Below are 22,780 nucleotides of genomic sequence, written 5' to 3' on the forward strand. Positions count from 1 at the left end.
ATGCAGGGAAGGGCTCAGAGGGAGCCCCTTCTCTAGCACCTGAGAGACTGAGCCACTTAGGGTGGTGGGCAGGGTTTCTAAGCTGGGGTCCTGGGGATCTGGGCCCCTCTGGCAACTCCTACCCTGTCCCCTTCCCCCACCTGTGGGCTCACTTTGCAATTCTGCTGATGTCAGCTTGAGTGCCTTAATGGGCAGAAAATCCTGACTCCTTTGCGCGACTAGGCTAGCTGGGACTGCAGGGGGCCCCAGGTAAGGAGCATATACTTCTGAAATTTGTGTGTGCCCCCGCGTATGCGTTTGTGTCTTAGGTAGGTAGGTATTTATCTCTGTGTTGTGTGTCTGAAGGTCATGCATGAGCCTGTGTTCATATACACAATGGCGTGCACAAAGGCACATTATGGATTTGTGTATGTTTGTTTGTGTGGAGAGGGTCAGGAGCTCCCAGACATTCCTGAACACTTGCACATGGGTTGGCTGTTATCTCCAGCGCCTGGGAGGAACTGGCTCCTTAAAGGAGGGGGATGGTGAGTTACTTTGTAAAGTGGAGACAAGCCCCTTAAGCCCTGGGGAAAGGGATTTACATAAACCAAGGTCCCACGTTTAGGTTGGGTTCTCAGCTCTGGTGTGCCCATGAAAGACCCTCTCCCAGGTCCTAGCAGAGCTGCTGGCACAGTGCCCTGGGTGCCAGCCCACTGTCCTGCATGGGCTCAGAGGAGCTGGAACGGTGTCAGCTGGTGCCAGCTCCCTGGGGGCAGGGCAGGCCGGGCCAGGCTATGTGAACAGAGTGTGTCCTCAGTCCTCTGGGGGAAATCGGAGACCAGGCCAGATCCTGCCTGCTGGGTCTCTCACCCTCTTCTCAGCTTACACTTCCAGGGAAACTGGTCACCCTGGGTAGAGACTTGCTCCAGATATCAGGGCCCTGAGGCTCCAGCCTGAGCTCCTGGGAGGGGATGTGGTGTAGAGACACCCTTGGCCAGGCCCCTGCCTCAGGCTGGCCTGGGGCGCCAGAGAGACCAGGCTTGTAGAAGGAACGGAGCAGGCTCACGCGGAGCCCTGTGCACGGTGAGCTCAGGGTGCAGAGGGATCTCTGGGGCCCTGGTCACCCTCCCTGGGGAGTCCTGCTTTTCAGTGTGGCAAGAAGCGCCTTGCTGTGTGACAGCCCTCTTCCCCTCCCTGACTCTTAGTCTCCCCTGGGTCCTCTGGGGGCCCTAACAGCAGGATGTACCTGGCCTCCTGCCCGAAGCCTCTCAGAGTGGAGGAGGACCTAGGAGGCTGGACGCTGAGATGCGAGAAGCGTCATAGGAGGGGCGGTCCAGGGGCAGGGTGGGGAGGAGACTTCTCTCTTGCTCTCATTCCTGGTTCAAATGTTTCAGATGTTGGGACGCAGGGAAGAGGTGACTCTGGTCCCCAGATGCAGGTCAACTGCCAGAGGCTGGCCAGGGCTTCCCACCCACTGACCCTGGCTGCACTCAGAGGCCTCTCACATTTCTCTTCCTCTCTTCAGTCTACTGTCAGGGCCAGGCATATCCCCTGGGACCCAGAATCTGTCTCCATTGCCCCCAACCCTGCGACACCCTCAAGAGAGGTCTAGAGGGTGGTGACTCAGTAACTCAGAGAGGGCCTTCTGGAGATGCCGCGGCCTCAGAACCCCTCTGTAACCCAATGCTGGCCTCTCAGGCCACGTGCGGGGATGCCTGGCTTTTCTGAATCCTTGCTGCTTCCTCTGGCTTTGAGAAGCAGCACACTTGGTCCTCCTGTTGGGAGGGTGGACACCAGCAGAAGCCTTCCTTGTAAAAGTTTCTAGGAGGCACCTGTGGTGGTTCTCCTCCCCCTCCCCCTTGGTACCATGTCCCAGCCTTGGGATCCCCAAGTCCCCCCACTCCCTTCACTTTGCTGCTGCAACCCCTTGAGAGGTGGCTGGGGAAGGACAGGGGTATGGAGGTCGAAACTCAGGCTAATAAATCTAGGGTGGGGAGCATTTATTTTAATTTTTGTCTTGCAGCTCTTTGTAGAGGACCTAGCCTTTCTCTACTGAACTGAAGGGGTTTGGTCCCATCACCCGAAGACTGGCCCACCTGCCCACACAGGTGGGGGCACAGGAGGTCTGGGAGGCCCCAGGAGGTGGAAGTTCAGAGGCCTGCCTGGCCCTGTCCATCCCACTGGCTGAGGCCAGGCCGGAGGGCCGACCCCAGGGGCCCTCTGTATGCAAGCCGACGCAGACAAGGGCCCAGTGCATAGTTAAGACACAAACACCACACAGCTGTCCAGAGCCTCCAAAGCACTGTTTATCCAGGCTCCATGGAACCAAGTGCCCCCAGCTGCCTGCCCTAGTCCTCAGGGGGGCACTGGCACTGCAGTGGCCTCGGCCTGAGACCCTCGATGAGCCCCAGCCTAGCCTGCTCCAAAGCCACTGACACATGCATGTTTAGCCCTTGGCCCATCAAGATGGGGCCCTGGGAATGAACTGGCTGCAGACCCTCCTCCATCCCACACCCCCAGGGGCTCCATCAGTCCTGGCTAGCTCAGCACCATGTTAAATAGCTTCCTTGCAATCTCCCTTAAATAAACCCATCCCCAGAGCAACCTACCCACCCTGCACCCTGAATATATTATCCTATTGGCTTATGCCTTCTAGACTGGAGGCACTCTCTCCTCTTGCCCTCTACTCCAGGGGATACCATCTCCCTAAAAAACCAGGGGAGGAAGTTTTTTTCTCAACTCTGGGGCAGAGACAAAGGGTGGCCTGGGTTGGAGTGGAAAAGCCAGGAATAGCTTCCTCTGTCCCTTCCCTCCCCAGGGTACTTCCTTCTCCTTGCCCTCTTAGCAGCCTGGGTCAGGCGCGACTTACCCAAGGTCACAGACCCAGGACCCAGAGTCATGACCCATGTAGGAGGTTACCCTGGTTTTGACAGCCCAAACCAGCTCCAGGGCAGGAGGACTGAACTTAAGCCTGCCTCCACCTTGGCCCCTGCAGTTCTCCAGGCTCGGAGTGAGCTGAGGGAGGTTCTAGCTCTTGACTCCACTCTGTCCGGGACCCCTGGGACTATCTCCCAGGACCCTCCACCCCTGGTGTCTCCAGGTCTCTCTTGCTCTGGGGATACTCAGACAGCACCGGGCATGGAAGCAATGGGGCCCAGGACATGGGCAAGCCTGTCCCTGGCCCGATCAGCATCTGGGCCCAGGCCAGGCCTCACACCCAGTACTGGCCATTCTTAAGGGCAGGGTTGGCTGTCCGGCAGAACTGCAGCAGCTCTGGGTCAGGCTGGCCTCCTGGAGGGGACCCCTGGCCAGGCACAGCTGTGAGCGGGATGGCCTGGCCTGGCTCCACCTTGCGAAAGGTCTCGGTGTCACCAGCCAGGCCGTTGCGGGGCTTGGCAGTCAGGACCTGGACGTCATGCTTGCCCGTCTTGTTGCGTTTTCGGAGGTAGAAGAGCAGGGGCAGGATGAGCGCCAGGAGCAGAAGTACCAGGCACATGGGGATGATGACGCTGAACATGTTGGCCTCAAGGAAGCTCAGGAAGCCTCCCTTGGCCACAGCAGGCTCAGGGCTGGATGCCATGGGGCCTGGCTCGCCTGTGGGGGTGCTGCTCTCTGGCTTCCCTGCTTCCGTCCGGGCAGCCTCGGGGACACTGAGCAGGGCCACGCTGTAGGGCCGGGCAGCATTGTAAGGCTCAGTGGCAAAGTCCAGGGAGGCCACAGCAGGCGGGACGCCCTGTGCCCACAGCTCCAGAGTGAGACTGTCGCCTGCGGGGCCAGGGGCCCTCCCCTCTGGCCTGCCCACCTCCAGCCCCAGCCTCCCGTCCTCAAGGTCCTGCTGAGTGAACTGCTCCACCAGCTGGCTGCCCCCGGGCTCCGTCCTGGCTCGGGGCACGCGGACCACGCGGCCATGCCGGGGTCCCTCCAGGAGGCGGAAGCGCGGCACACTGCCTGTGCGGTTGGCCAGCTCGCCAGCATCTAGGACGGTGGGGTCCAGGCGCAGGGTGGCACCCTGGGGCCATGGCCCACCTGCCCACACATGCAGCAGAGCCCTCACAGTGACGTTCACTACGGCTGATGCATTGACACCCCTAGCCAGTGCCAGGACTCTGAAGTGGTCATGAGAGGAGGAGAAGTTGGTGAAGGCAAAGACCACCTCGCCTTGGTCTATCTGGAGTTGGCTGAAGGCCGAGGCGGGCCGCCCGCCCACCAGGAGATGCCCATACTGGGGTCCCTGGATGAGGCGGTATGCTGCCTCTGGCTCCTCCCGATCTGAAACCACCCGGAGCTGCTGCTGGCTCAGTGAGGAGCGCCCCAAAGCTTGGGGCACCTCCAGGGGTGCCCGCAGCTGCACCTCGATGGCGGATGGTAGGATGTCCACAGCCAGGGACATGGGCAGGGGTGGGCTGGCCCCATCAGACATGCTCAGCTGGAAGATGCCTGCCACGCTGCTCCCGTTGGCCACGAAGGCCAGCCGCCCCGAATCCACATCGGCTTGCGTGAAGCGGGTCACGGGCCCCAGGCCACCACCCACCAGGCTGAGGAAGCCGTTGTGGGGTGCCCGCTGGACCTCGTACTCAATCTCCCCAGGAGCTGAGTCTGGGTCCACCACACTCAGCTGGGCCCGGGAGATGGGGGCACGAGAGCCTCGGGTGAGCCGGAGTGGGACAGAGGCCTGTGGCTGAGGGGGCCGCTCATTTACATCCCTCACCGTGATGGCAAAGGCCTCTGAGGTTTGGGGTCCAGCCACGGAGGCCCCTGCTGGCCCCTGGAGGTGGGCACGAAAGTGGAAGCCATCCTGCTGGGTGCCCCCACCGCCGTGGGCATACACTAGCTGCCCTGCAGCCAGCTGGGACTGCAGGAAGTGGGGCTGCCCAGCATGGAGGGGCTCCTCGGACACCAACAGCTGGCCCCGGCTGGGGAACTGTGTGACCTGGAAGAGCACATCATGCTCTGAGCGCTGGGGTGATGGAACGCTGGCCAAGAGATTGGAGGCATCCAGAGCAGCCACGGTGATCCTGGCCCGCTGGCCCTCGGGGACCCAGAGACCTGGGGGTGGGACATAGGCTATGAGGGTCCAGCCCACTGAGGGGAGAGTGATGGACCCTCAGCTGGGGGTGCCTCAGGGCAAGGATGTGCCTCCCCCCAACCATCAAGCCAGGTCCTCCAGGGTGGGGCTCAGGGTTCCCAGGAGGACAAGGACTATGTCCCCGCTGTGATGTCAAAGCTTCCCCACTCACCCTCCCTGTGACTTCCCAGGTCCTGGGGGCTGAGACAGGAGCTGCTGACCCTGGCCTTGTGTCCCCTCCTCCTGGGCCTCTCCCATTGTCCCTCCCCGCAATCTTGCCAGCTTATCATGCTGTTCACCTTTGTTCTTCCAGAGGTGGCTGGGGCGCTGGGGACAGGCAGCCTCAAAAGACACAGCCACAGCAAGGGTGGCGGCCACGTCCCGGGCAGGCGGCGAGGAAAGCTGGAGCTCTAGGGTATCATGGGCCTCCCAAAAGGGCTCGGGGGGCATCTCATGCTCATACAGAATATTCCCAGCGTAGACCTAGGGGAGACACCATCGTGGGGTGAGAGGCAGGTCCAGCCTGTGTTGTCCAGACACTGAGCACTTCTGTCTCCTCAGGCCCCACTCTGGGCTCTCCTGGGTGTGCCCAGATCTGTGCGTGTGACCCGCTGTCTCCCTCACTAACTCACTGGGTCACATCAGGCAATGCAGTGCAGAGCTGGGCTCTGGAGCCGGAGCCTGGGCTCAAACCCCAACTCTGCCACCCTGGGGAAATCGCCTAATTTCTCTGACCTCTGGGGAATGCAATGATCTGTCTGTGCTGCTCTCTAAAGCGAGTACTTCCTCTTGTGCACAGGATCCTATCCCCTCTTGCCTTCTGAAGACACCACTTCTGTCTCTTGGCTTTCTCATATGGTGTCAGTTTCCCCCCAGATGCATCATTCCCTTCATTATGCAACTATGCTATTCTTTTGTCTCACTTACATTAAAGCTATTTAATTAATTATTATTATTATTATTTTGAGACAGGGTCTTGCTCTATTGCCCAGACTGGACTGCAGTGGCGTGATCATGGCTCACTGCAGCCTCGACCTCCAGGGCTCAAGCGATCCTCCCACCTCAGCTTCCCAAGTAGCGGGGACTGCAGGCACATGCCACCACACCCAGCTAATTTTTTTTATTGTTTGTTGAGACAGGGTCTCACTATGTTGCCCAGGCTGGTCTTGAACTTCTGGGCTCAAGCGGTCCACTTGCCTCGGCCTCCCAAAGTGCTAGGATTACAGGCAGGAGGCACTGCACCTGGCCAGAAAAAACTATTCTTGACTTCACATTTTCCACCAACTTCACCCCTGCCCCTTTGCTTCTCTTTGCAGCAAAACTTCAAAAAGCATAGTCCACACTCTCCCCCAGGCATTCTTGGGTCTCTCTACCCAGGATTTTGCTCCCCCATCGCCACATCTCCTTTTGCCAAGGGCACCAGAGGCCTCCGTGTTGTTGGATCCAGCGGTCGGCTCTTAGCCTCCTCTTAACTGCTCAGTGGCACTGGTGCCGCCAAGCAACCCTTCCTCCAAGAGAGCCACAGGCTCTGGGATACTTCACTCTGGGGTTCCTCCTACCTCACAGACTCTCCTGGCTGGTCCTCCTCTTCTCCCCAACATCTTATGGCCAGGTCTCCAGGCTCTTTTCTGTCTACAGGCACTCTCCATGGGTCCTTATTCAGTCTCCTGGCCTCAAATGCCAGCTGTGCTGAGACCCCCTTATTTGTAGCTCCAGCCTAGCCTGCTCTCCCCTGAACCCCAGATTCATGTTTCCAGCCACCTCTGCCGATATCTAATAGACACCTCAAACTCAACCTGTCCCGGCTGCACTCCCGATCGGCCCCCACCTCCTACAGTCATCTTGCTTCAGAGACTATAGCTCCGTTTTCAAGGGCTCAGGCCAAACCCTTGGAACCACCCTTGCATCCTCACTTTCCCTCAAACCACCTCATCTCTCACCTGGATTATCGTAACAGCTTCCTGTGTCCCAGCTGCAGTCCCCCGCCCATTACATTTTGTTCTTAACACAGCAGCCAGAGTGAGCCTTTTGAAAGGGAAGATTATGGGGCTCTTTGGCTCACATAGTGCAGTGTCTCCCCATCTGACCACTAAGGCCTGGCTGTGACCATATCACCCCTGCAACCTCAACTCCCCTCACCTCCACTCCAGACACACCTGCTGTTCTATGGTGCTGCCTGCAGTTCAACACCAAAGAATATTCTTCGCTCTAGGAAGAAAAAAGGTTTTCTCCACCTCCAATCAAAATGTGTTCTTTTGGCCTATCTTTTGTTCCCCACCCCCCCGCCTTTTTTTTGAGACGGAGTCTTGCTCTGTCGCCCAGGCTGGAATGCAGTGGCACGATCTCGGCTCACTGCAACCTCCACCTCCACCTCCCAGGTTCAAGCGATTCCCCTGCCTTAGCCTCCTGAGTAGCTGGGACTATAAATGCGTGCCACCATGCCCAGCTCATTTTTTGTATTTTAGTAGAGATGGGGTTTCACCATGTTAGCCAGGATGGTTTCGATCTCTTGACCTCGTGATCCACCCGCCTTGGCCTCCCAAAGTGCTGGGATTACAGCTGTGAGCCACCGCGCCCGGCCTTATTTTCCCCTTTTAGGAAACACTGGGAACTATTTTCTTCTCAGAGAAAAACAGGACTTGCACAATAGTAACATGGAAACTTAACAGGGTCTTAACCTGCGAAGACTCTAGGAGCAGAACCCGGAGTAAGGGGGAGCAGGGGCCGGAGTAAGGGGAGCAGGGCCCCGTCTAAGATGGGGCAGGGCCTGGGCTAAGGGAGAGCAGGGCCGGGCTAAGGGGAGGCAGGGCCCAGTCTGAGGTGGGGGCAGGGCCTGGTCTAAGGGGAGCAGAGCCTGGGCTAAAGGGCAGCTGAGCCCAGTCTGAAGGAGAGCCGAGCTATCTGAATAGGGGCTAGCACCTGTTCTAAAGGAAGTGGCTGCTCCTCTGCTTTCGCTGTAAGAGGGAACATAGGCCTTTTAAGAAAATGGGAATCAAGTTTTTTGTTTAATTTCCCAAAGGTTATATGTTGACAATTAACTTCAAAGTATTAGCTGCTTTGTGTAGGCCAAATAAACACGTCTGTGGGACAGATCTGGCCCAGGACTAGAGTTGCCAGTGGCAACTTCTGGCCCAGGCTGAATGGTGGGCAGGAAGGAAATGGAGCCCCCAGGAGTGGGAGTGGGAGCTGATGCCTGGGTACAGGAGCTCTGTGGGTGGGAGTGAGACAAAACACAGGGTCTTGAGCTCTGGGGAGCAAGCAGTGTCCTCCACTGAAGGAAATCCTGGACTCGCAGGCAGAAGTTTTGCCTCTTACTCGCCATGTGCTCTGAATAAAGTTACCTGCCCTCCACGAGCCTGTTTCCTTATCTGAAAAATGGGGACACCTGACCCCTTCCCTGCCCAGTTTAGTGTTGTGGGACACGGCTGCTGTCAAGACAATACCCAGTCCTGCCCTCCTCCCAGAGTGGGCCAGGTAGCCCACGTAGCCTCTTCCCTGCTTTCCTGGGTGGCACTGCCAGCCTGACCCCCTGGTGTCCATTCAATCAAGTCCTTCATATTTCTGGGGCACGGGGAAGCTCTGAGTAACGTGGGACTATAGAGTGCAAGAGGGTTGCTGATGGCCTGGTCCCATGTCCTCTCCATTCCTGGGCATTCTTGACAAAGGCTCCTAGCAACTGAGGGTACGCAGCAGCTGCAGACACCAGCCTGACAAATATCTCATTGTGGGGAGGGGGCCATAGCAGGAGTGGGGAGCCAGGGAAATACAGAACCCGGGACTGGGAGGTGTTGATGTGAGAAGCCCAAGAAACTTTATTCCACCTGTCAAAGCCACCTCCTTCCAGATGCCCAAATCTGAGCCACTTGCTGGGCAGGGACTTTGGCTTTGCACTTGCTGAATAGCATCTGCGCCTCTCAGGAGGGAGAGTGCCAGGCTCAGGAGTCCCCGCCCAGCAAGGGAGCTAGGAAAGGGGGCTGGGGTGGGCTCTGCCATTTTTTGAAGGCTGGCAGGGGGACCCCTCAGGAGGTACTTGGGGCAGTACCATATGCTGTGGCTCCTGAGTGAGAGTCAGCTCTGCGCCCCACAAGACCACTCCCTACCCAGAATTCACTGTCATCATGTGCTGGGTCCAGATGCCCGTGCAGCCTCCTGGCGGGAGCATCACATGTGCCGCCTGCCTGGGATGGCCCATGGAAGAGTCTGCCCCGCTCTGCCCTGCTATGGAACAACTCCTGTTCTGTCTTCAGGGAGAGGTGTTCATTTAAGTGATGACTGGGCTGGCCCCCATGGCACAGTTATCACAGAGTCTGCTGCTACCCATGGCTGAGAGCTCTAGTTCTTCCTGGTGGTCTCTGAAGCCACCAGGACGGATGAACAGCGGCTTCACCCTCTTGGCTGACTCAGCTGCCTTTCATCAGCTCATCTGCCCCTAGGATCCACTCTGCCTCTGGCTAGCACTTGACCTGAGCCCCAGGCTCACACCTCTGCCCACAGGCCCAGCCGCTGCTTCACGTCCAACTCCATCCCCCACCAAGCACTGCCCCTCATCAGCTACTGGGGTACCACTAGTGCCCCCACATGGTGCCCCCTCTCCAGACCCTCGGGTCTGGCTGTAGCTTCCTTCTGGAAGCTATACCCCAAGACCCCAGCCCTGCTCTAGGGCCCTGTATCCCCGACTTTCTGCATCCTTCTCCCTCCTTCTGGGAACATGAACTTGCCCTGCCAGCCTGGCAGCTCCTGGAGGACAGGACACTAGCGCGTGGACAATGGCAGGCCCGGGAACGTCTGCTGCCAGTGATGCTGGAGCTGGCATCCATGTCCACATGATGTCCATGGCACAGCGGCCACCTGAGGCTGGGGGCATCTGAGTGGTGGCTGCAAAGTTGGGCCCTTACCTCTGCTTGAGTGAAGTTCACCAGGGCCTCCCCTGTGCTGTCCTGCTGGGCGTGGAACAGCCGGCCTAGCTGGGGGCCCCGCACCACACGGTAGAGCAGGAGCTGGGGGTCAGTGCCTGCGCTGGAGCTGGCTCTGAGGGTCTGACTGCTGAGTGGCTGGACGGACCCTGCCAGAGGCAAAAGGGGATATCAGATTTTGACTGGGAGCCAGGTCCAGGCCTGTGTTTGCAAAGAGGCAGCATGACCCTGGCATGCCACCCTCAGCTCTGCCCCAGCTCCTGGCACCCAGGAATGCCCATGATCAGCACACCCACCTGGGCAGACAGTGAGTGTCCGGCTGCCCTCCAGCGAGAGGAGCACTTGCTTCTGGGCCGTCACTCGGAAGAAGTGTCCGGAGGAAGTGTGCTCGCCGTCAGAGAGGCGGAAGCGGAAGCCTCCATCCAGGGATCCTGGGGACAGGGGCATTGGGTCCAGCTGGCCCGAGCCGGCTCCCCATCTCAGGGCACCCCCGTGGGCAGCAGGAACCCGAGGCCCGGCCCTCAGCACCCACCTCTGTGTGAGAACAGCACGAGCCTGCCGTCCAGCTGGGCCTGCGTGAAGCTGCGCACCTCGGTGCCTGGCGCCCCCCGCAGCACTACCCGTCCGTTGCTGGGCTGCTCGATGGTGTAGACCAGATCCTCGGACCCAGAGTCGCCGTCCGTGCTCCTCAGAGCCTCCGCAGGGATGGGCGCAGTGGCCCCCTCCCACATCTGGGGACACAGGCCTGTGAAGGTTCTGCCTTGCCGCACTCACCCACCCCTTCCTCCCCGGCCCTAGGCTGCCACCAGGGCTCCAGTCCTGCTGCGGCTCAGGCCCTCAGGTGGCATCGAGGCTGGCGCCACTCTGGCTCCCCTGCACAAAGGCCTCCCGCATTCACCTTCCCTGTCACCCCAGGGAAGGCCCCAGGGAAGGTCACCCTCCAGGCCCAGCCTCCCTGCTCTCCATCTGCCCTAGTCCTGCGTGTCTCTCAAGGCCAGCTTATGTCCCCTACCCAGGAAGGCCCCAGCTCTTACCCTCACCAAGTTCTCACTCCCAGAAACCCCCAACGCTGACCAACAGTGCTCCTTAATCTGTCTCACTGGTGGGGCAGGGGTCTCCTTTCAGAGCCTCCGTGTGTGCCTGGCCGGGACTGGGCACAGGTGGGAATGGTGATTTTAGAAATGGGCCCTCCTTCCAGCTGAGGGAGGGGTGCATGGCGCAGAGAGTGGGGGGCTGATGGTTGGCACTGTTCTGCAGCACAGAATCAGCGTGGGATGGGCCCAGGTGCTTCCAGAGCAGTTAGGGGCCCTCCTCATGTTGGGCAAAGGGGACCCCTTTTCAGGCCTCCCACTTGCAAGCAGAGCAGGTGCCTTGTTCCTGAGGTCCTGGTACCAGTCTTGCTGGGTCAATTACTTGCGGGCAGAGCTGCAGTGGGACTCACATGCCCGGAAAACAGAGCCTTCTGGCATTCCTGGGCTTCCTCCCCTGGCCCCAGGGAGCCCTCAGGCCTAGCCCTGGCAGGAGGGGCCATAATGTTGCGGGGCAGGACCCCAGCACTAGGCTTCTGGAGCAAACACAGGTAGATGGCACCACCTGGTGGCCGTGCTGCCACACAGCCGTCCTGGCCTGTGGTTCCAGAGCACTGTGTCCCACTCTTCGGCGGCTTCCGCACCACCAGGCCACCCGCTACGGGCACATCCTAGACCACCATGTCAGAGACAGCCCAAGTCAGCCCTTTATGGAAACTTCAGTGGCTCCTGCTGACCGGGGAGGATGCACCCCAGAAGCTAGCGTTCAAAGCCCTGCCATATGGGCTTAATAAAGCCATGCCCTTTCTGTTCCACCAGAACTACTTTTGCAACCATGGAGAAGTTCCATCCCATGTCTGGGCCTCAACTTCCACCTGCAGAGTGGGGCCCTTACCTCTGCCTGAGTGAAGTTCACCAGGGCCTTCCCTGCACTGTCCTGCTGGGCGTGGAACAGCCTTGTGCAGGAGTTTGGGGACCCAAGCCGTAGCCTTCACGTGCTGGGTGAAGGTGGGAAACTTAACAGCTTCTGCCCTGATGCCTGCCCTTAAGGGCTTGTAAGTGATTCTGTCAGATGTTCTGGTCCTTAGCCACAGAAGAAGGAACAGCAGAGCCACCCGTGGCCGCTCAGAAGTCTGCCTACCATACTTGCAAACATCCAATAAAAAAACTTCCCACCTGTATTCTATTTCAGCACAATCTCACTTCTCTCCTTCCAACAACCCCGTGAGGCATGTGGCAGTGTCCCCATTTTGCAGAGGAGGAAACTGAGGATCAGAGCTGGGGGAGCTCTGTGCCGTGAAGTAGGGGACGCTGGCCTCTTTCTCGAAGGAGACATGGGGGTGGTCCCAGGGATGCTCTCACCTGCAGGCCTGTGTTTGTAGTGAGGATGGGGGGTTGGTCATTGACAGGCAGGACAGTGACAGTGAAGGCCACAGGATGGCTCTGGCGATCCATCTTGGAGGCGGTAGCCATCAGGACAAAACTGTCTGTCAGTGTCTCGCTCCCATCATGCACGTAGCGGATCAGCTGCTCTTCCACCTAGGGGCAGGCCCAGGGCTGGCAGTCAGGCCCCAGCAGCACCCTTCATGGCCTGCCTTTGGGTGCAGGAGGAGACTGACTCTTTTAGGGCTTCATTTTCCATTGGTAGAAAATGGGGACCATAAGTTCTGGCTCCGAGGAGTTGTGAGGAAGAAAAGATATATGGTATTTAAAGCATAGGTGCTTCTGAAATGTGACTCCCCGTCTCCTCTCTGTGTATAACCCCCAGACTGGGAGTCCCCAGGGCTCCCTCCACTCTGCCCCCAGAGCTGGGCTGCAGCCCCTGGGCCTCTCTCACAGCCATACCTCTCTCCAGGAGAAGGCGCTGAGGGTCCTGGCTTGAGGTCCATCCTCCTTCTGCAGGGCTCCATGCTGGGGTGGCTCCAGCACCTGCAGGCTGAGGCCCAGGAGAGTGGGGAAGTAGGGCCCGGAGACGCGGAGCAGTGGAGGGGCCAGGGTGAGGCTGCCACCCTCAGGGACGCTGAAGTTTTGTGTCTCTAGTGGGATGGCAGCGGGCAGCACCTCCAGCTCCACAAGGACGCCCTCGAGGGGAGCACCCAGGCCTGAGGCCACATCTAGTGAGAAGGCATCGCTCCAGGCCTCAGGGCGGGAGTGCAGGTACAGGACCCTGCCCATGTCCACTGCCTCCTGGGAGAAGCTCTGCAGGGGGTCCAGGCTGGGTGGCTCATCTGCCAAGGCCCCACGCGACACCATCACCAGGTAGCCGGCACTCGGTGGGCTCTTCACTGAGAATACGATGTCTGCTGGCGGTACTGCCTCCTGGGCTGCCTGGTTAAGAGGTCATGAGGACTCACAGGGGGCCACAGAGGGGGTCTCAGAGGGGTCCATTGTGGCCCTAAGCAGCCGGAACAGGCTTGATCTTGCCCCACTTATTCCTCTAGATACCACTGCTCATTTAGACACACAAACACACACGTGGGTTCACACACACAGCAGCCAGACATGCGGCTGGTCACATTTTTTGTTTTTTGAGACAGGGTCTCACTCTGTCACCCAGGCTGGAGTGCAGTGGTACAATCACAGTTCCCTGAAGCCTCAACTTCTCAGGCTCAAGGGATCCTCCTACCTCAGCCTCCCAAGTAGCTGGGACCACAGGCATGTGCCACCAGGCCCGGCTAATTTTTAAATTTTTTGTGTAGGGATGGGGTTTCACTGGGTTGCCCCGGCTGCTGGTCACATGTTAATGACCACCCCACACATGGTTGCAGGGGGTCGGTCACACAGCTTGAGATGCACTCCCTCAGGGAGGTGCATAATCACATGTCCCCAGGCTCAGTGACACAGACACACGAGTTCATCATATGCTGACGTGGTCACACATGAACACATGCGCGTGTGCACACGCACACACACAGGTCCCCCTGCTCAGGATCTGTCAGGCCTGCGGCTGGTTTGCAGGCAGCACCTCCCCAGCCCCTGCTATTACCACCCAGGACCATCAGAGGGCGCCCCGCCCCACCCCTCCTGGAGGCACAGCCGCCTTCAGCTCAGGCCCTACAGAGCTCACGCCCCAAAGGCCACACGGGCTCCCTCACCTGATGGGCCAGCCACAAGAGGCCAAACCACCCCCAAACTCACATTCCTGTTCTATGCCTTTGCCCGGAATGTTCCTTCTGCCTGGAATACCACTCCCCATTCTCTGCTCACGATGGCCTGTGCTCTTCAGAGCCCGGCCCAAACGCTGCCTCCTCCCGCGAGGCCTTCCTGACTCCAGATCTGCTGGCTTGCTGTCGGCCCCAAGCTCCAGACATGCAGACCAGAAGGGTCTCCGAAATGAGCAGTGTAGGAGAGTAAGGCCGAGAGCGGGCAAGGACTGGCCTGAGGTCACACGGCAAGTCAGTGAGCCTGCTGGAGGGCCTGTGGCTGCTCTGTGGGGTTCCTGGGTGGGCAGAAGCCACCCAGGTCTGGGCTCTGAGAAAAGAGTGGGGGACATGAGGGTCTGAGGAGTAGTGGCCTGTCTCCACGGTCAGCAATCCCCAAAGCTCAGGACCCGTGACGTCCTCCCAGGGAACTGACTGCAATGGAGATTCTCGGGCTCCACGTCAGAGATTCTGTAGGGCTGGGTGGGGTCCAGGAATCTGCATGCTCAGCCATGTCATGGACATGAGTGGACACAACCTCTGGAGGCGCACACAACTCCCAGGAGGATGGGTGTATAGCAAGCTCCCCAGAAACTCCTGGGAGCACAACATATATGGGAGCACATCTGAGGCACGTGCACACATGTAACCTGGAGCCACCACAGCCACAGCCCAAGTCACGTGTGTTCCTGGCATGGAGGCTGGGAGAAGGCCCTCTACCTGGCCCACACCCCCGCTCACCACCTCCAACTCCTCACCTCCAGCTGGTCCCTTCTGATCTCAGCTGCCTCTCCCTGGAAGACGTAGATCTTCTTGTGCCGGACCAGCTTCAGTGGGGCCAGTGGGCCCTCTAGGGCAATGGTCACTTGTAGGGTGGCATCCGTGTGCACTGGCCCTGCTTCCACGGAGAAGGCCAGGGTGTCGCGGGGGCTGAGGCTGCCATTGTGGCTATAGAGAACGGCCCCATCCAGCAGGTCCTGCTGGGAGAAGGCGGTGGCTGGCTGACCAGCCCGGAGTAGCTGTCCCCAGCGAGGGCCAGCTGTGACGTGGTAGTGGACCTCATCCCCACTGCGGATGTCGAGGTTGGTGTCCAGGTGGAGCACGGCCGTGTCGATGGTGCCCTGGCCTCCTTGAGGGACCACAAGGCTGGAGCCGTTGGCCACACGGAGGTAGGGTTCCGAGGCCTGCACCTCCAGCAGCGCAGTGGCCTGGTGTTGCCCATCGGACACCTGCAGCTGGATCCAGCCACGGTCGGCCCCTGAGTGCACGAACAGTACTCGCCTGTTCCTGAGGTCCTCCTGGGTGAAGCGGTAGATGGGCCGCGTGGGCTCATCTACGGCCACGATACTGCCAAAGAGGAGGTCCTTGCGGGTGAGCACCAGCTGGGCGTCAGCAAAGCCCGAGTCAGCATCGCTGAAGGCCACGTCGTCTGTAGTCAGCAGCCGCCGCCCACCCCGGGCCACATGGAAGATCCGGCTGATGGTCTGCACAGGGGCGTGGTCATTCACGGGCTGGATGGCCACTCGGAAGACACCCCGTACCTCCTCCCAGGCCATGTCACCACTGCTCTCGCCCTGGCGGGTAGCAACGAATGGGATATCATCTTCCGTGGTCTCGGAGTCATCATGCTGGTAGACCAGCCGGCCACGCAACAGGTCTTCATTAGTGAAGGATGTCACCACAGTGGTCTTGTCCTGTGTCCCACGCCAAGCCAACCTCCCATGGCGGGGCCGCTCCATGACCTCATAGAGGTAGCTGGCACTGTTGAGACTCTTGACAAAGAGGTGGTCAGCAGAGAGGACACCCTCACCACCCTCAGGCACCACGAGGAGGACATTGGTGAGGACAGGCGCATCTGGGTCACCACCAATGTGGATGGGGAAGGTATAGAGCGGGGAGAAATATGGTGGAGCTGTGACACGGAAATGGAAGGTGTCCTCAACTGCCTCTGAGGCACGTGCTGTGGCCCCATAGGTCACCCGGCCAGCCTGTATGTCATCCTGGGTGAAGCCCTGGCCATCTGACAGCCTCGTGCCCTGTAGTTGAAGGCTGCCTTTCCTGGGAGCCTGAACCACCTCATAATGGAAGGTTGGGGGGCTTGGGCCTGCCTCCTCCAGGGTGGCCTCCAGGTGGGCTGTGGTGAGGGCCTCCTGCTGGGTGTTCTGAGTGTGCAGTGGCTCCAGCCGCAGCATCCACACGGTGGCTCTCTGGATGGTCACTGGGAAGGACAGATTGCTCAGGATTTCCTGGCCCACCTGCACCTCCAGGGCCAGGTTCTCCACGGTGTCGTAAGCGTGGTGCTGTGGGTCGGTGCTCAGGTACCTCACGCGGCCCTGCTCCACATCCCGCTGGTGGAACGCCTGTGTGGCCCACCACTCAGCACCCTCCACCCCACCTGCCCCCTGCTTCTGCAGCTCCCCAAACTGCAGGGCCCCAGTGACGCGGAACAGCACGCTCACATCCTGCCCCACGGCATTGGTCTCCACCGACAGGTTGGCGGGCAAGATGGGCATGGCAGAGCCTTGGGCCAGGCGCAACCCTGTGCTGCGGTGGATCTGTATGGCTGGCCGGATGGCCACCACCTTCAGCGTGGCTGGGGGGCTGGCCTGCAGTCCATCGCTGACCCGGAACGTCAAGTCCTGTGCAGGGCCACCGCGGTGGACATAGACTAGGCTGCCGGCCTCCAACTCCCGGCAGGAGAACTCGGTCGCCGGCTCCCCAGGCTGGTCTCGGCGCTCCACGGGGAGGCCAGAGGAGGTGCCAAGGACCTGGAAGGTGAGGCCCTCACAAGCAGAGTCCGGGTCATAGGCCTGGAAAACCTCGGGCCCCAGCGGCTTCTGCGTGTGTTCCAGGATCACCATGAGGCTGCCATGTGGGAAGATGATGTGGGGTGGGTCATTGACAGGGTTGACCTGGATGGGCAGGAGGTAAGTTTGGCCCCTCCGCAGGCATGAGGGCATGGACACCCGAGCCGTCACTGACACCTCCAGCACCAGCTGGTCGGAGGTGTCCTCAGAGCCATCATGGATGAAGCGGGCCTTGCGGTTCACCACATCCAGGAGGGTGAACATTTTTCGTGCCTGGGCTCCCGGGATGTCCAGCTCGAGCTCGCCATGACGTGCCCCTCGGGTCACGCTGAACAGCACCTGGGATTTGCGCAGCTCAGCCTCCATCAGGTCCAGCGTGGGCTGCACGTGCCTCCACTCAAGCCAGGCTGTGCCCCCCTCGGCCACCACCAGTGGGCTGATAGTCAGCAGCTGGGTGAAATTGGCAAACACAGCAGGCAGCCCTGGCTCAGGCACGCATGGCTCAGGCAGCTCCATGGCCGGCCAAGCCTCAGGGGCCAGGGTGGAGAAAGCTTCATAATGGCCATAGGCATCGTCCTCATACTCCTCCTCCTCCAGCCTGCAGCCGGCCGCCATGTTGCGCGTCAGCAAAGCTTCCCGCAGCCCCCGCCTCTGGCCATTGACACTGAGGTCTTCCATGCAGCCCAGCAGGGAGGCATTGGTGGCCTCTGGTGTCAGGCCCAGGCGGTGTTCCTGGAGGTGACGAGAGGCCTCTGCATCCAGTCCCCCGAGAAGGAGACTGCCCTGTGGCTCCAGGTAGCTGAGGACTCCTCGGTTCGAAGTATGCGTAGGGTACTGGTCCACGGAGATTTCCAGCCGGTGAGCATTGATGTGGACACTGACCTCATGGGGCTGCCCATCGGCCACAGGCACACTGTTGTGGAGCAATACGGTACCCTGTCCCTTCTCCACCACGGCCCGCAGGTGGCCCTCAAATATGTCCACATAGATGAAGTCCCCACGCCGGCCCCCTGCCTGGAAGGCCAAGGGTGCCTGCCGGCTCTGTGTGGTGAGTGTAAACTCTAGGGTTCCTTCATCCTGAGTGCCCCAGGCAGGGAAGACAGCCAGAGAGTGGGGCCCAGAGAAGCCCAGGGCCACATCATCACTGGCAGAAAACTCTTCAGCACAGCCCTCATGCACATCGGGGGTCAGAGGCCGGAGGAGGCTGCGGCCATTGAGGGTGGCCGCATGGAGGCAACCCCTCAGGGGTCGGCTGGTTCCCCTCAGGTAGGGCAGGCCAAGGGTCCCAGTGCCCCCAACAAAGAGCCCATAGGGGACCTCTAGGGGGGCTCCTGGGACTGCTGAGGAGGCGTTCAGAAACCCATCGACTGACAATGTGGCCCAGCCCTCTACGACAGTCAGCACCACAGTGTGGGGGATGGAGTCACTCAGCAGCGTCTCTGCTGGAGTCTGCAGCCTCAGCTCCTCCTGGCCCAGAACAAGTCTGACCTGAAGAGAGATGGGGAGTGGGAGATAGTGGACAGCACTTTGGATCCATCATTTCCCTTATAAAAGCATAGAGCCGGGCGTGATTGCAGTGGTGGCTCATGCCTGTAATCCTAGCACTTTGGGAGGCCAAGGCAGGCGGATCACCTGAGGTTGGGAGTTTGAGACCAGCCTGGCCAACATGGAGAAACCCTGTCTCTACTAAAAACACAAAATTAGCTGGGCATGGTGGCGCATGCCTGTAATCCCAGCTACTTTGGAGGCTGTGGCAGGAGAATTGCTTGAACTCGGGAGGTGGAGGTTGCAGTGAGCTGAGATCATGCCATTGCACTCCAGCCTGGGCAGCAAGAGCGAAACTCTGTCTCAAAAAACAAACAAAAAAAAGCATAGTGAGTTCCCCACACTTGGGGCCCCAGAGTGGAAAACCTAGGACAAGGGCCTCTGGTGCCACTCCTCTTGCCGTCCTGCCATCTCTTTATTCATCCTCCAAACACTCACCAAAGGAAACTCTGGGCCAGGGCTGGATGGGCTCTGGGGACCCTGATGTGAATCAGATGTGGTCCTCGCCCACAAGGAACTGATGACATACAGCAAGATGCTCTCCTAGAAATCCAACCTGTGTTTTTAAATTCTTCCCCTCTTTCCTTGAGTGAGAGGTGCCAGAAATATTGTCTTGGAATCTGGATTTCAACTTTGGAATAATGGGTAACTGGGAATCCCTTGATCAGTCCCCTTCAACAGGGCAAAGTTTCTTGGGGTCATTGAAGGCAGCCAGGCTCACTGTTCAGGGATAGGCTAATTTTTAAATTAAAATTTAAATACTCTGTGTTCTGAAAAAAAGCTCCCTGACCTGGGGTGGAAGGAGATCTTGGGGAGAGATGAAGGACATAGTTCTGTCTCCATGACATTGACAGCAGAAATGGCTCTGGTACGGTGCTCCCAGATGGTAGAATGGGAGGTGGCAGAGTATGGTAACTGCAGAACCAGGGCACTAAGAACTATAATTTTGGAGTCCTGGTATGGAGCATCTCTGTAGGGGTGTGGCATCATTGTACCTACAGAACTGGACAGCCATCAGCACCAGCCTGCACCACGCTGGTGTTTAACAGTGAAAGCAGCAGACTGACCAAGCCCTAGTCCTCTCCCCATGGGGTGTGGAAGGAGATGGCTGCCCCAAATTTGTTTTTTGTTTTTTTTTTTTTTTTGAGACGGAGTTTGGTTCTTGTTGCCCAGGCTGAAGTGCAATGGTGCGGTCTCGGTTCACTGCAACCTCCTTCTCCTGGGTTCAAGTGATTCTCCTGCCTCAGCCTCCTGAGTAGCTGGGATTACAGGCATGTGTCACCATGCCCGGCTAATTTTTTGTATTTTTATTAGAGACACGGTTTCACCATGTTGGCCAGGCTGGTCTCGAACTCCTGACCTCAGGTGATCCACCCGCCTCAGCCTCCCAAAGTGCTGGGATTACAGGCATGAGCCACCGTGTCCAGCCTTTTTTTTATTTTAAAAATAGAGATGGGGTCTCATTGTGTGGCTCAGGCCAGCCTTGAACTCCTAGGCTCAAGTGATCTTCTCACCTTGGCCTCCCAAAGTGGTAGGATTATAGGCATGAGCCACTGCATCCAGCCTGGCACAAATTTGGAATAAGACCCTGGGTTCTTAAACTCTTCATGGTTTAGGGGAAGACTCAAGAAAGCCACAAGACTCCTTGCTAACAAAGCTTGTGGCGTCTTGAAGGATGAAATGGAAAAATGAGGAAGCTGAGGCAGTACTGGTGCTGTTACTGTCGTGGACAGACCGTGGTGCTGCAGAGAAATTGGTGCAGTGCCACCGGGATGCACAGGGGTCATGGGGGCTCAGGAGGGGGCCTAGCCCAGGAGGAGGGGATGCCCACACTGAGACTTCAAGGAGAGGCTGGAGTTAGGCATGTGCAGGGAACAGGAGAGGCGCACACCTGGCAGAAGGAGTGTGCATCAAGAGCCTGGCAGCAAGCGACTGTAAGATGGCCAGGAACTGAAAGCAGTTCAGGGTGGTCAGAGCACAAAGGGCCAGCGAGGGCTTGTGGCGGGAAACATGGTTGGAGGGAGCCAGTGGGCAGAGCCAGTTCATGAAGGATTTACCATTTCTGGGCTGCTGCTGCCCATCCCACAGTGGAGAACTTAAGACCCCAAGATAAAAGTGACTTACACAAGGTCACACAGCCAGCTGGGGTTCACTCAAAGCTAGAGAAGGAATCCCACCCTGAATCCCGCCCAGATCTCAGGGGGACGTCACTCACCTGCAGGCGTCCAGAGTAGAGCTGCAGCAGGAGGTGGTCAGCTGGGCCTGCTGCCAGGAGAAGGAGGGCTTCGGGCTGGGACGTGGAAAACTGCAGCTGTAGGTCTATGTCGGTCAGAGCCGTGGCCACAGGCACCTCCAGGTGGTTCTCACCGAAGAAGGAAGCTGTGTGAGAGAGGGAGCTGTGGTCAAGGCTCAGACTCTTGCCTGGAGGAGGCGAGGTGCCGCAAAGAGGGACGGGTGGGTTGCAGAAAGGGGTCCATGCTGGCGCACCCTCATGGTTCTGCTGTATAGTGCTGCCTCTGAGCACTGCCCGGGTCCCAGCATCTTCTTGGTCCTGGCACCAGAAGGCACAGGCTCACCTTGTGTCCAGCCCAGACCTTGAATTTACAGGAGGTCAGACCCAGAAATTCCCAGCAACTCAGGTCTCCTCCTTGGAGGTTCCTGGAGCCAGAGGCCTCCGCCAGCTCTGACTCACCTCCCCTGGGCCCCAGAGGAGTCTCCCTCGTGGGTCTGGCTCCTGGACCCAGCCCAAAGGGAACCGCAACTGGCCTGATCATCTGGCTTGGTGGTCACAGCCCCAAGGAATGGAGTTTCTGGAGAATCACCCCCAGTCCAGACTGATCCCTGCTCAGATTCCTTCTCCTAAGTGCCCTTGTGCTTGGGCTCCTGTGCAGCGCCTGCTGTGCCATGCCCCGCCTCCACGGGTTGGCTGAGGCCACGACTGGGATCTGGGGGTGGTGACAGCATGGCCCACCTATCCCCGCTTCTCTCTCAGGCCATTCTTCCAGCTGCCATTGAGCGTGGGGGCGGGAGCTTATTGGCCTGAGTCTGCCAAGGAGCAAAGGCTCTGAGGCCAGATGGGAACCATGTGCAGTGTCAAACCAAAGTGGGCCCACACTTCCTCCATTACCCTTGCTATTGCTTCCTGCTGGAGAGCTATTCACAGTCCCCGATGAGCAGTCAGATCCGGCCCCATTGTTTCCACTGTGGCCAAGGAACCAGGGATGAGAACAGCTGAGTACCCAACTTCCCCAGGCCACCACGCAGGCTGAGGCTGAAGCCAGGGCTTGGGAGGGGCTGAGGGTCTGCTGGGCAGGCCAAAGAGGGCCTCCCCAGGCAGAAGGCCATGTCTGGGCTTGCCTGGGGTTAGTGGTTCCTATGCAGGGCCCGTTCTGTCCCATACCGGGACTCCTCCTCTTTTGAATTGCTGCTTCCTCCAGTCAGTTTCCCCAGATTAGCCTCCCTGACTTCCAACCCACTGCCACAATTTCTGGTCCATGCCTTTTGTGGTGATAAGAGCCAAATATAACTTTGACTTTGCCTGCAGATGTCCAGGGCTGGGGGGTAGAGAAACACGGGTTAAAAACGGTGATTCATTCCTGCTGGGCTTCCCTCAAACCCCGAGAGTGAGCACAGGCTGACGGCCTTGATAGGGATAATCCGGCACCAGCCCCATGTGCTGGTCCCTGGCCAGCCTGAGCCAGCTGCCATCCGCCTGAGTAAGCAGCTTCAGCCGTTGGAGGAGTCGGAGACTTGTACACCCTAAGGGCAGCCAGCCCCACTGGGAGGGATGTCCAAGAAAGATCCCGTAAGAACCCCTTGGGCTGAGTTAAATCCCCTCTAGTTATCTCCTCCTGCCAGCACTGCTGGCAATACCAGCACCTTGTCTGCGAAACTACGGGAATCAAGGGAGCCCTGCAGACCATCTGCGCGGGGGCGGCCCAGCAGGTTCAGCAGAGCTTGGCGCCAGCAAGGGACAGACCAGGGAACTGCAGGTGGCGGCCACCTACCGGGGTGCCTTATCTGCAAAGACATTGATTCCTAAGAGCAAAACACAGCACACTAAAGTGAGGGAGGCCATAGCACAAAGGGTGGGGGCACATGGCCCTGCAGGATGGAGCCACCACCGTCACCCGCTGGAGCGGCTGACAGCAGCTGCCAGGAGTCTACTGTTGAATTTTCAGAATTTTGAGAGCCAGGTGATACTGCCCACAGTGAGAACATTTATACCAGGAAAACAGGCAAATACTGCAAATCAGGGATCCCCCTCCCCAAGAAAGCCCATTGCTAAACATTTACCTATCCA

The 22,780-nt window shown here is 58.9% G+C and overlaps 1 protein-coding gene across 1 annotated transcript in view; it reads right to left on the bottom strand.

Annotated features, from left to right (window-relative positions):
- Positions 1-2,263: 2,263 nt before the first annotated feature.
- CSPG4 (chondroitin sulfate proteoglycan 4) overlaps positions 2,264-22,780 on the bottom strand; it is a 38,220-nt gene continuing 17,703 nt past the window's right edge. Inside the window, exons 2-10 of the mRNA XM_024349291.3 lie at positions 20,693-20,856; positions 14,884-18,420; positions 12,831-13,313; positions 12,348-12,524; positions 10,490-10,688; positions 10,254-10,388; positions 9,940-10,106; positions 5,344-5,527; positions 2,264-5,025 (exon numbers count right to left, since the gene is read on the bottom strand). Of these exons, the coding sequence (XP_024205059.2) occupies positions 3,191-5,025; positions 5,344-5,527; positions 9,940-10,106; positions 10,254-10,388; positions 10,490-10,688; positions 12,348-12,524; positions 12,831-13,313; positions 14,884-18,420; positions 20,693-20,856 (6,881 nt within the window). The 3' untranslated portion in view covers positions 2,264-3,190. The remainder of the gene's footprint in view (positions 5,026-5,343; positions 5,528-9,939; positions 10,107-10,253; positions 10,389-10,489; positions 10,689-12,347; positions 12,525-12,830; positions 13,314-14,883; positions 18,421-20,692; positions 20,857-22,780) is intronic.

Source organism: Pan troglodytes, chromosome 16 (assembly GCF_028858775.2).
Source record: "Pan troglodytes isolate AG18354 chromosome 16, NHGRI_mPanTro3-v2.0_pri, whole genome shotgun sequence".
In the NCBI taxonomy this organism is placed as follows: Eukaryota; Metazoa; Chordata; class Mammalia; order Primates; family Hominidae; genus Pan; species Pan troglodytes.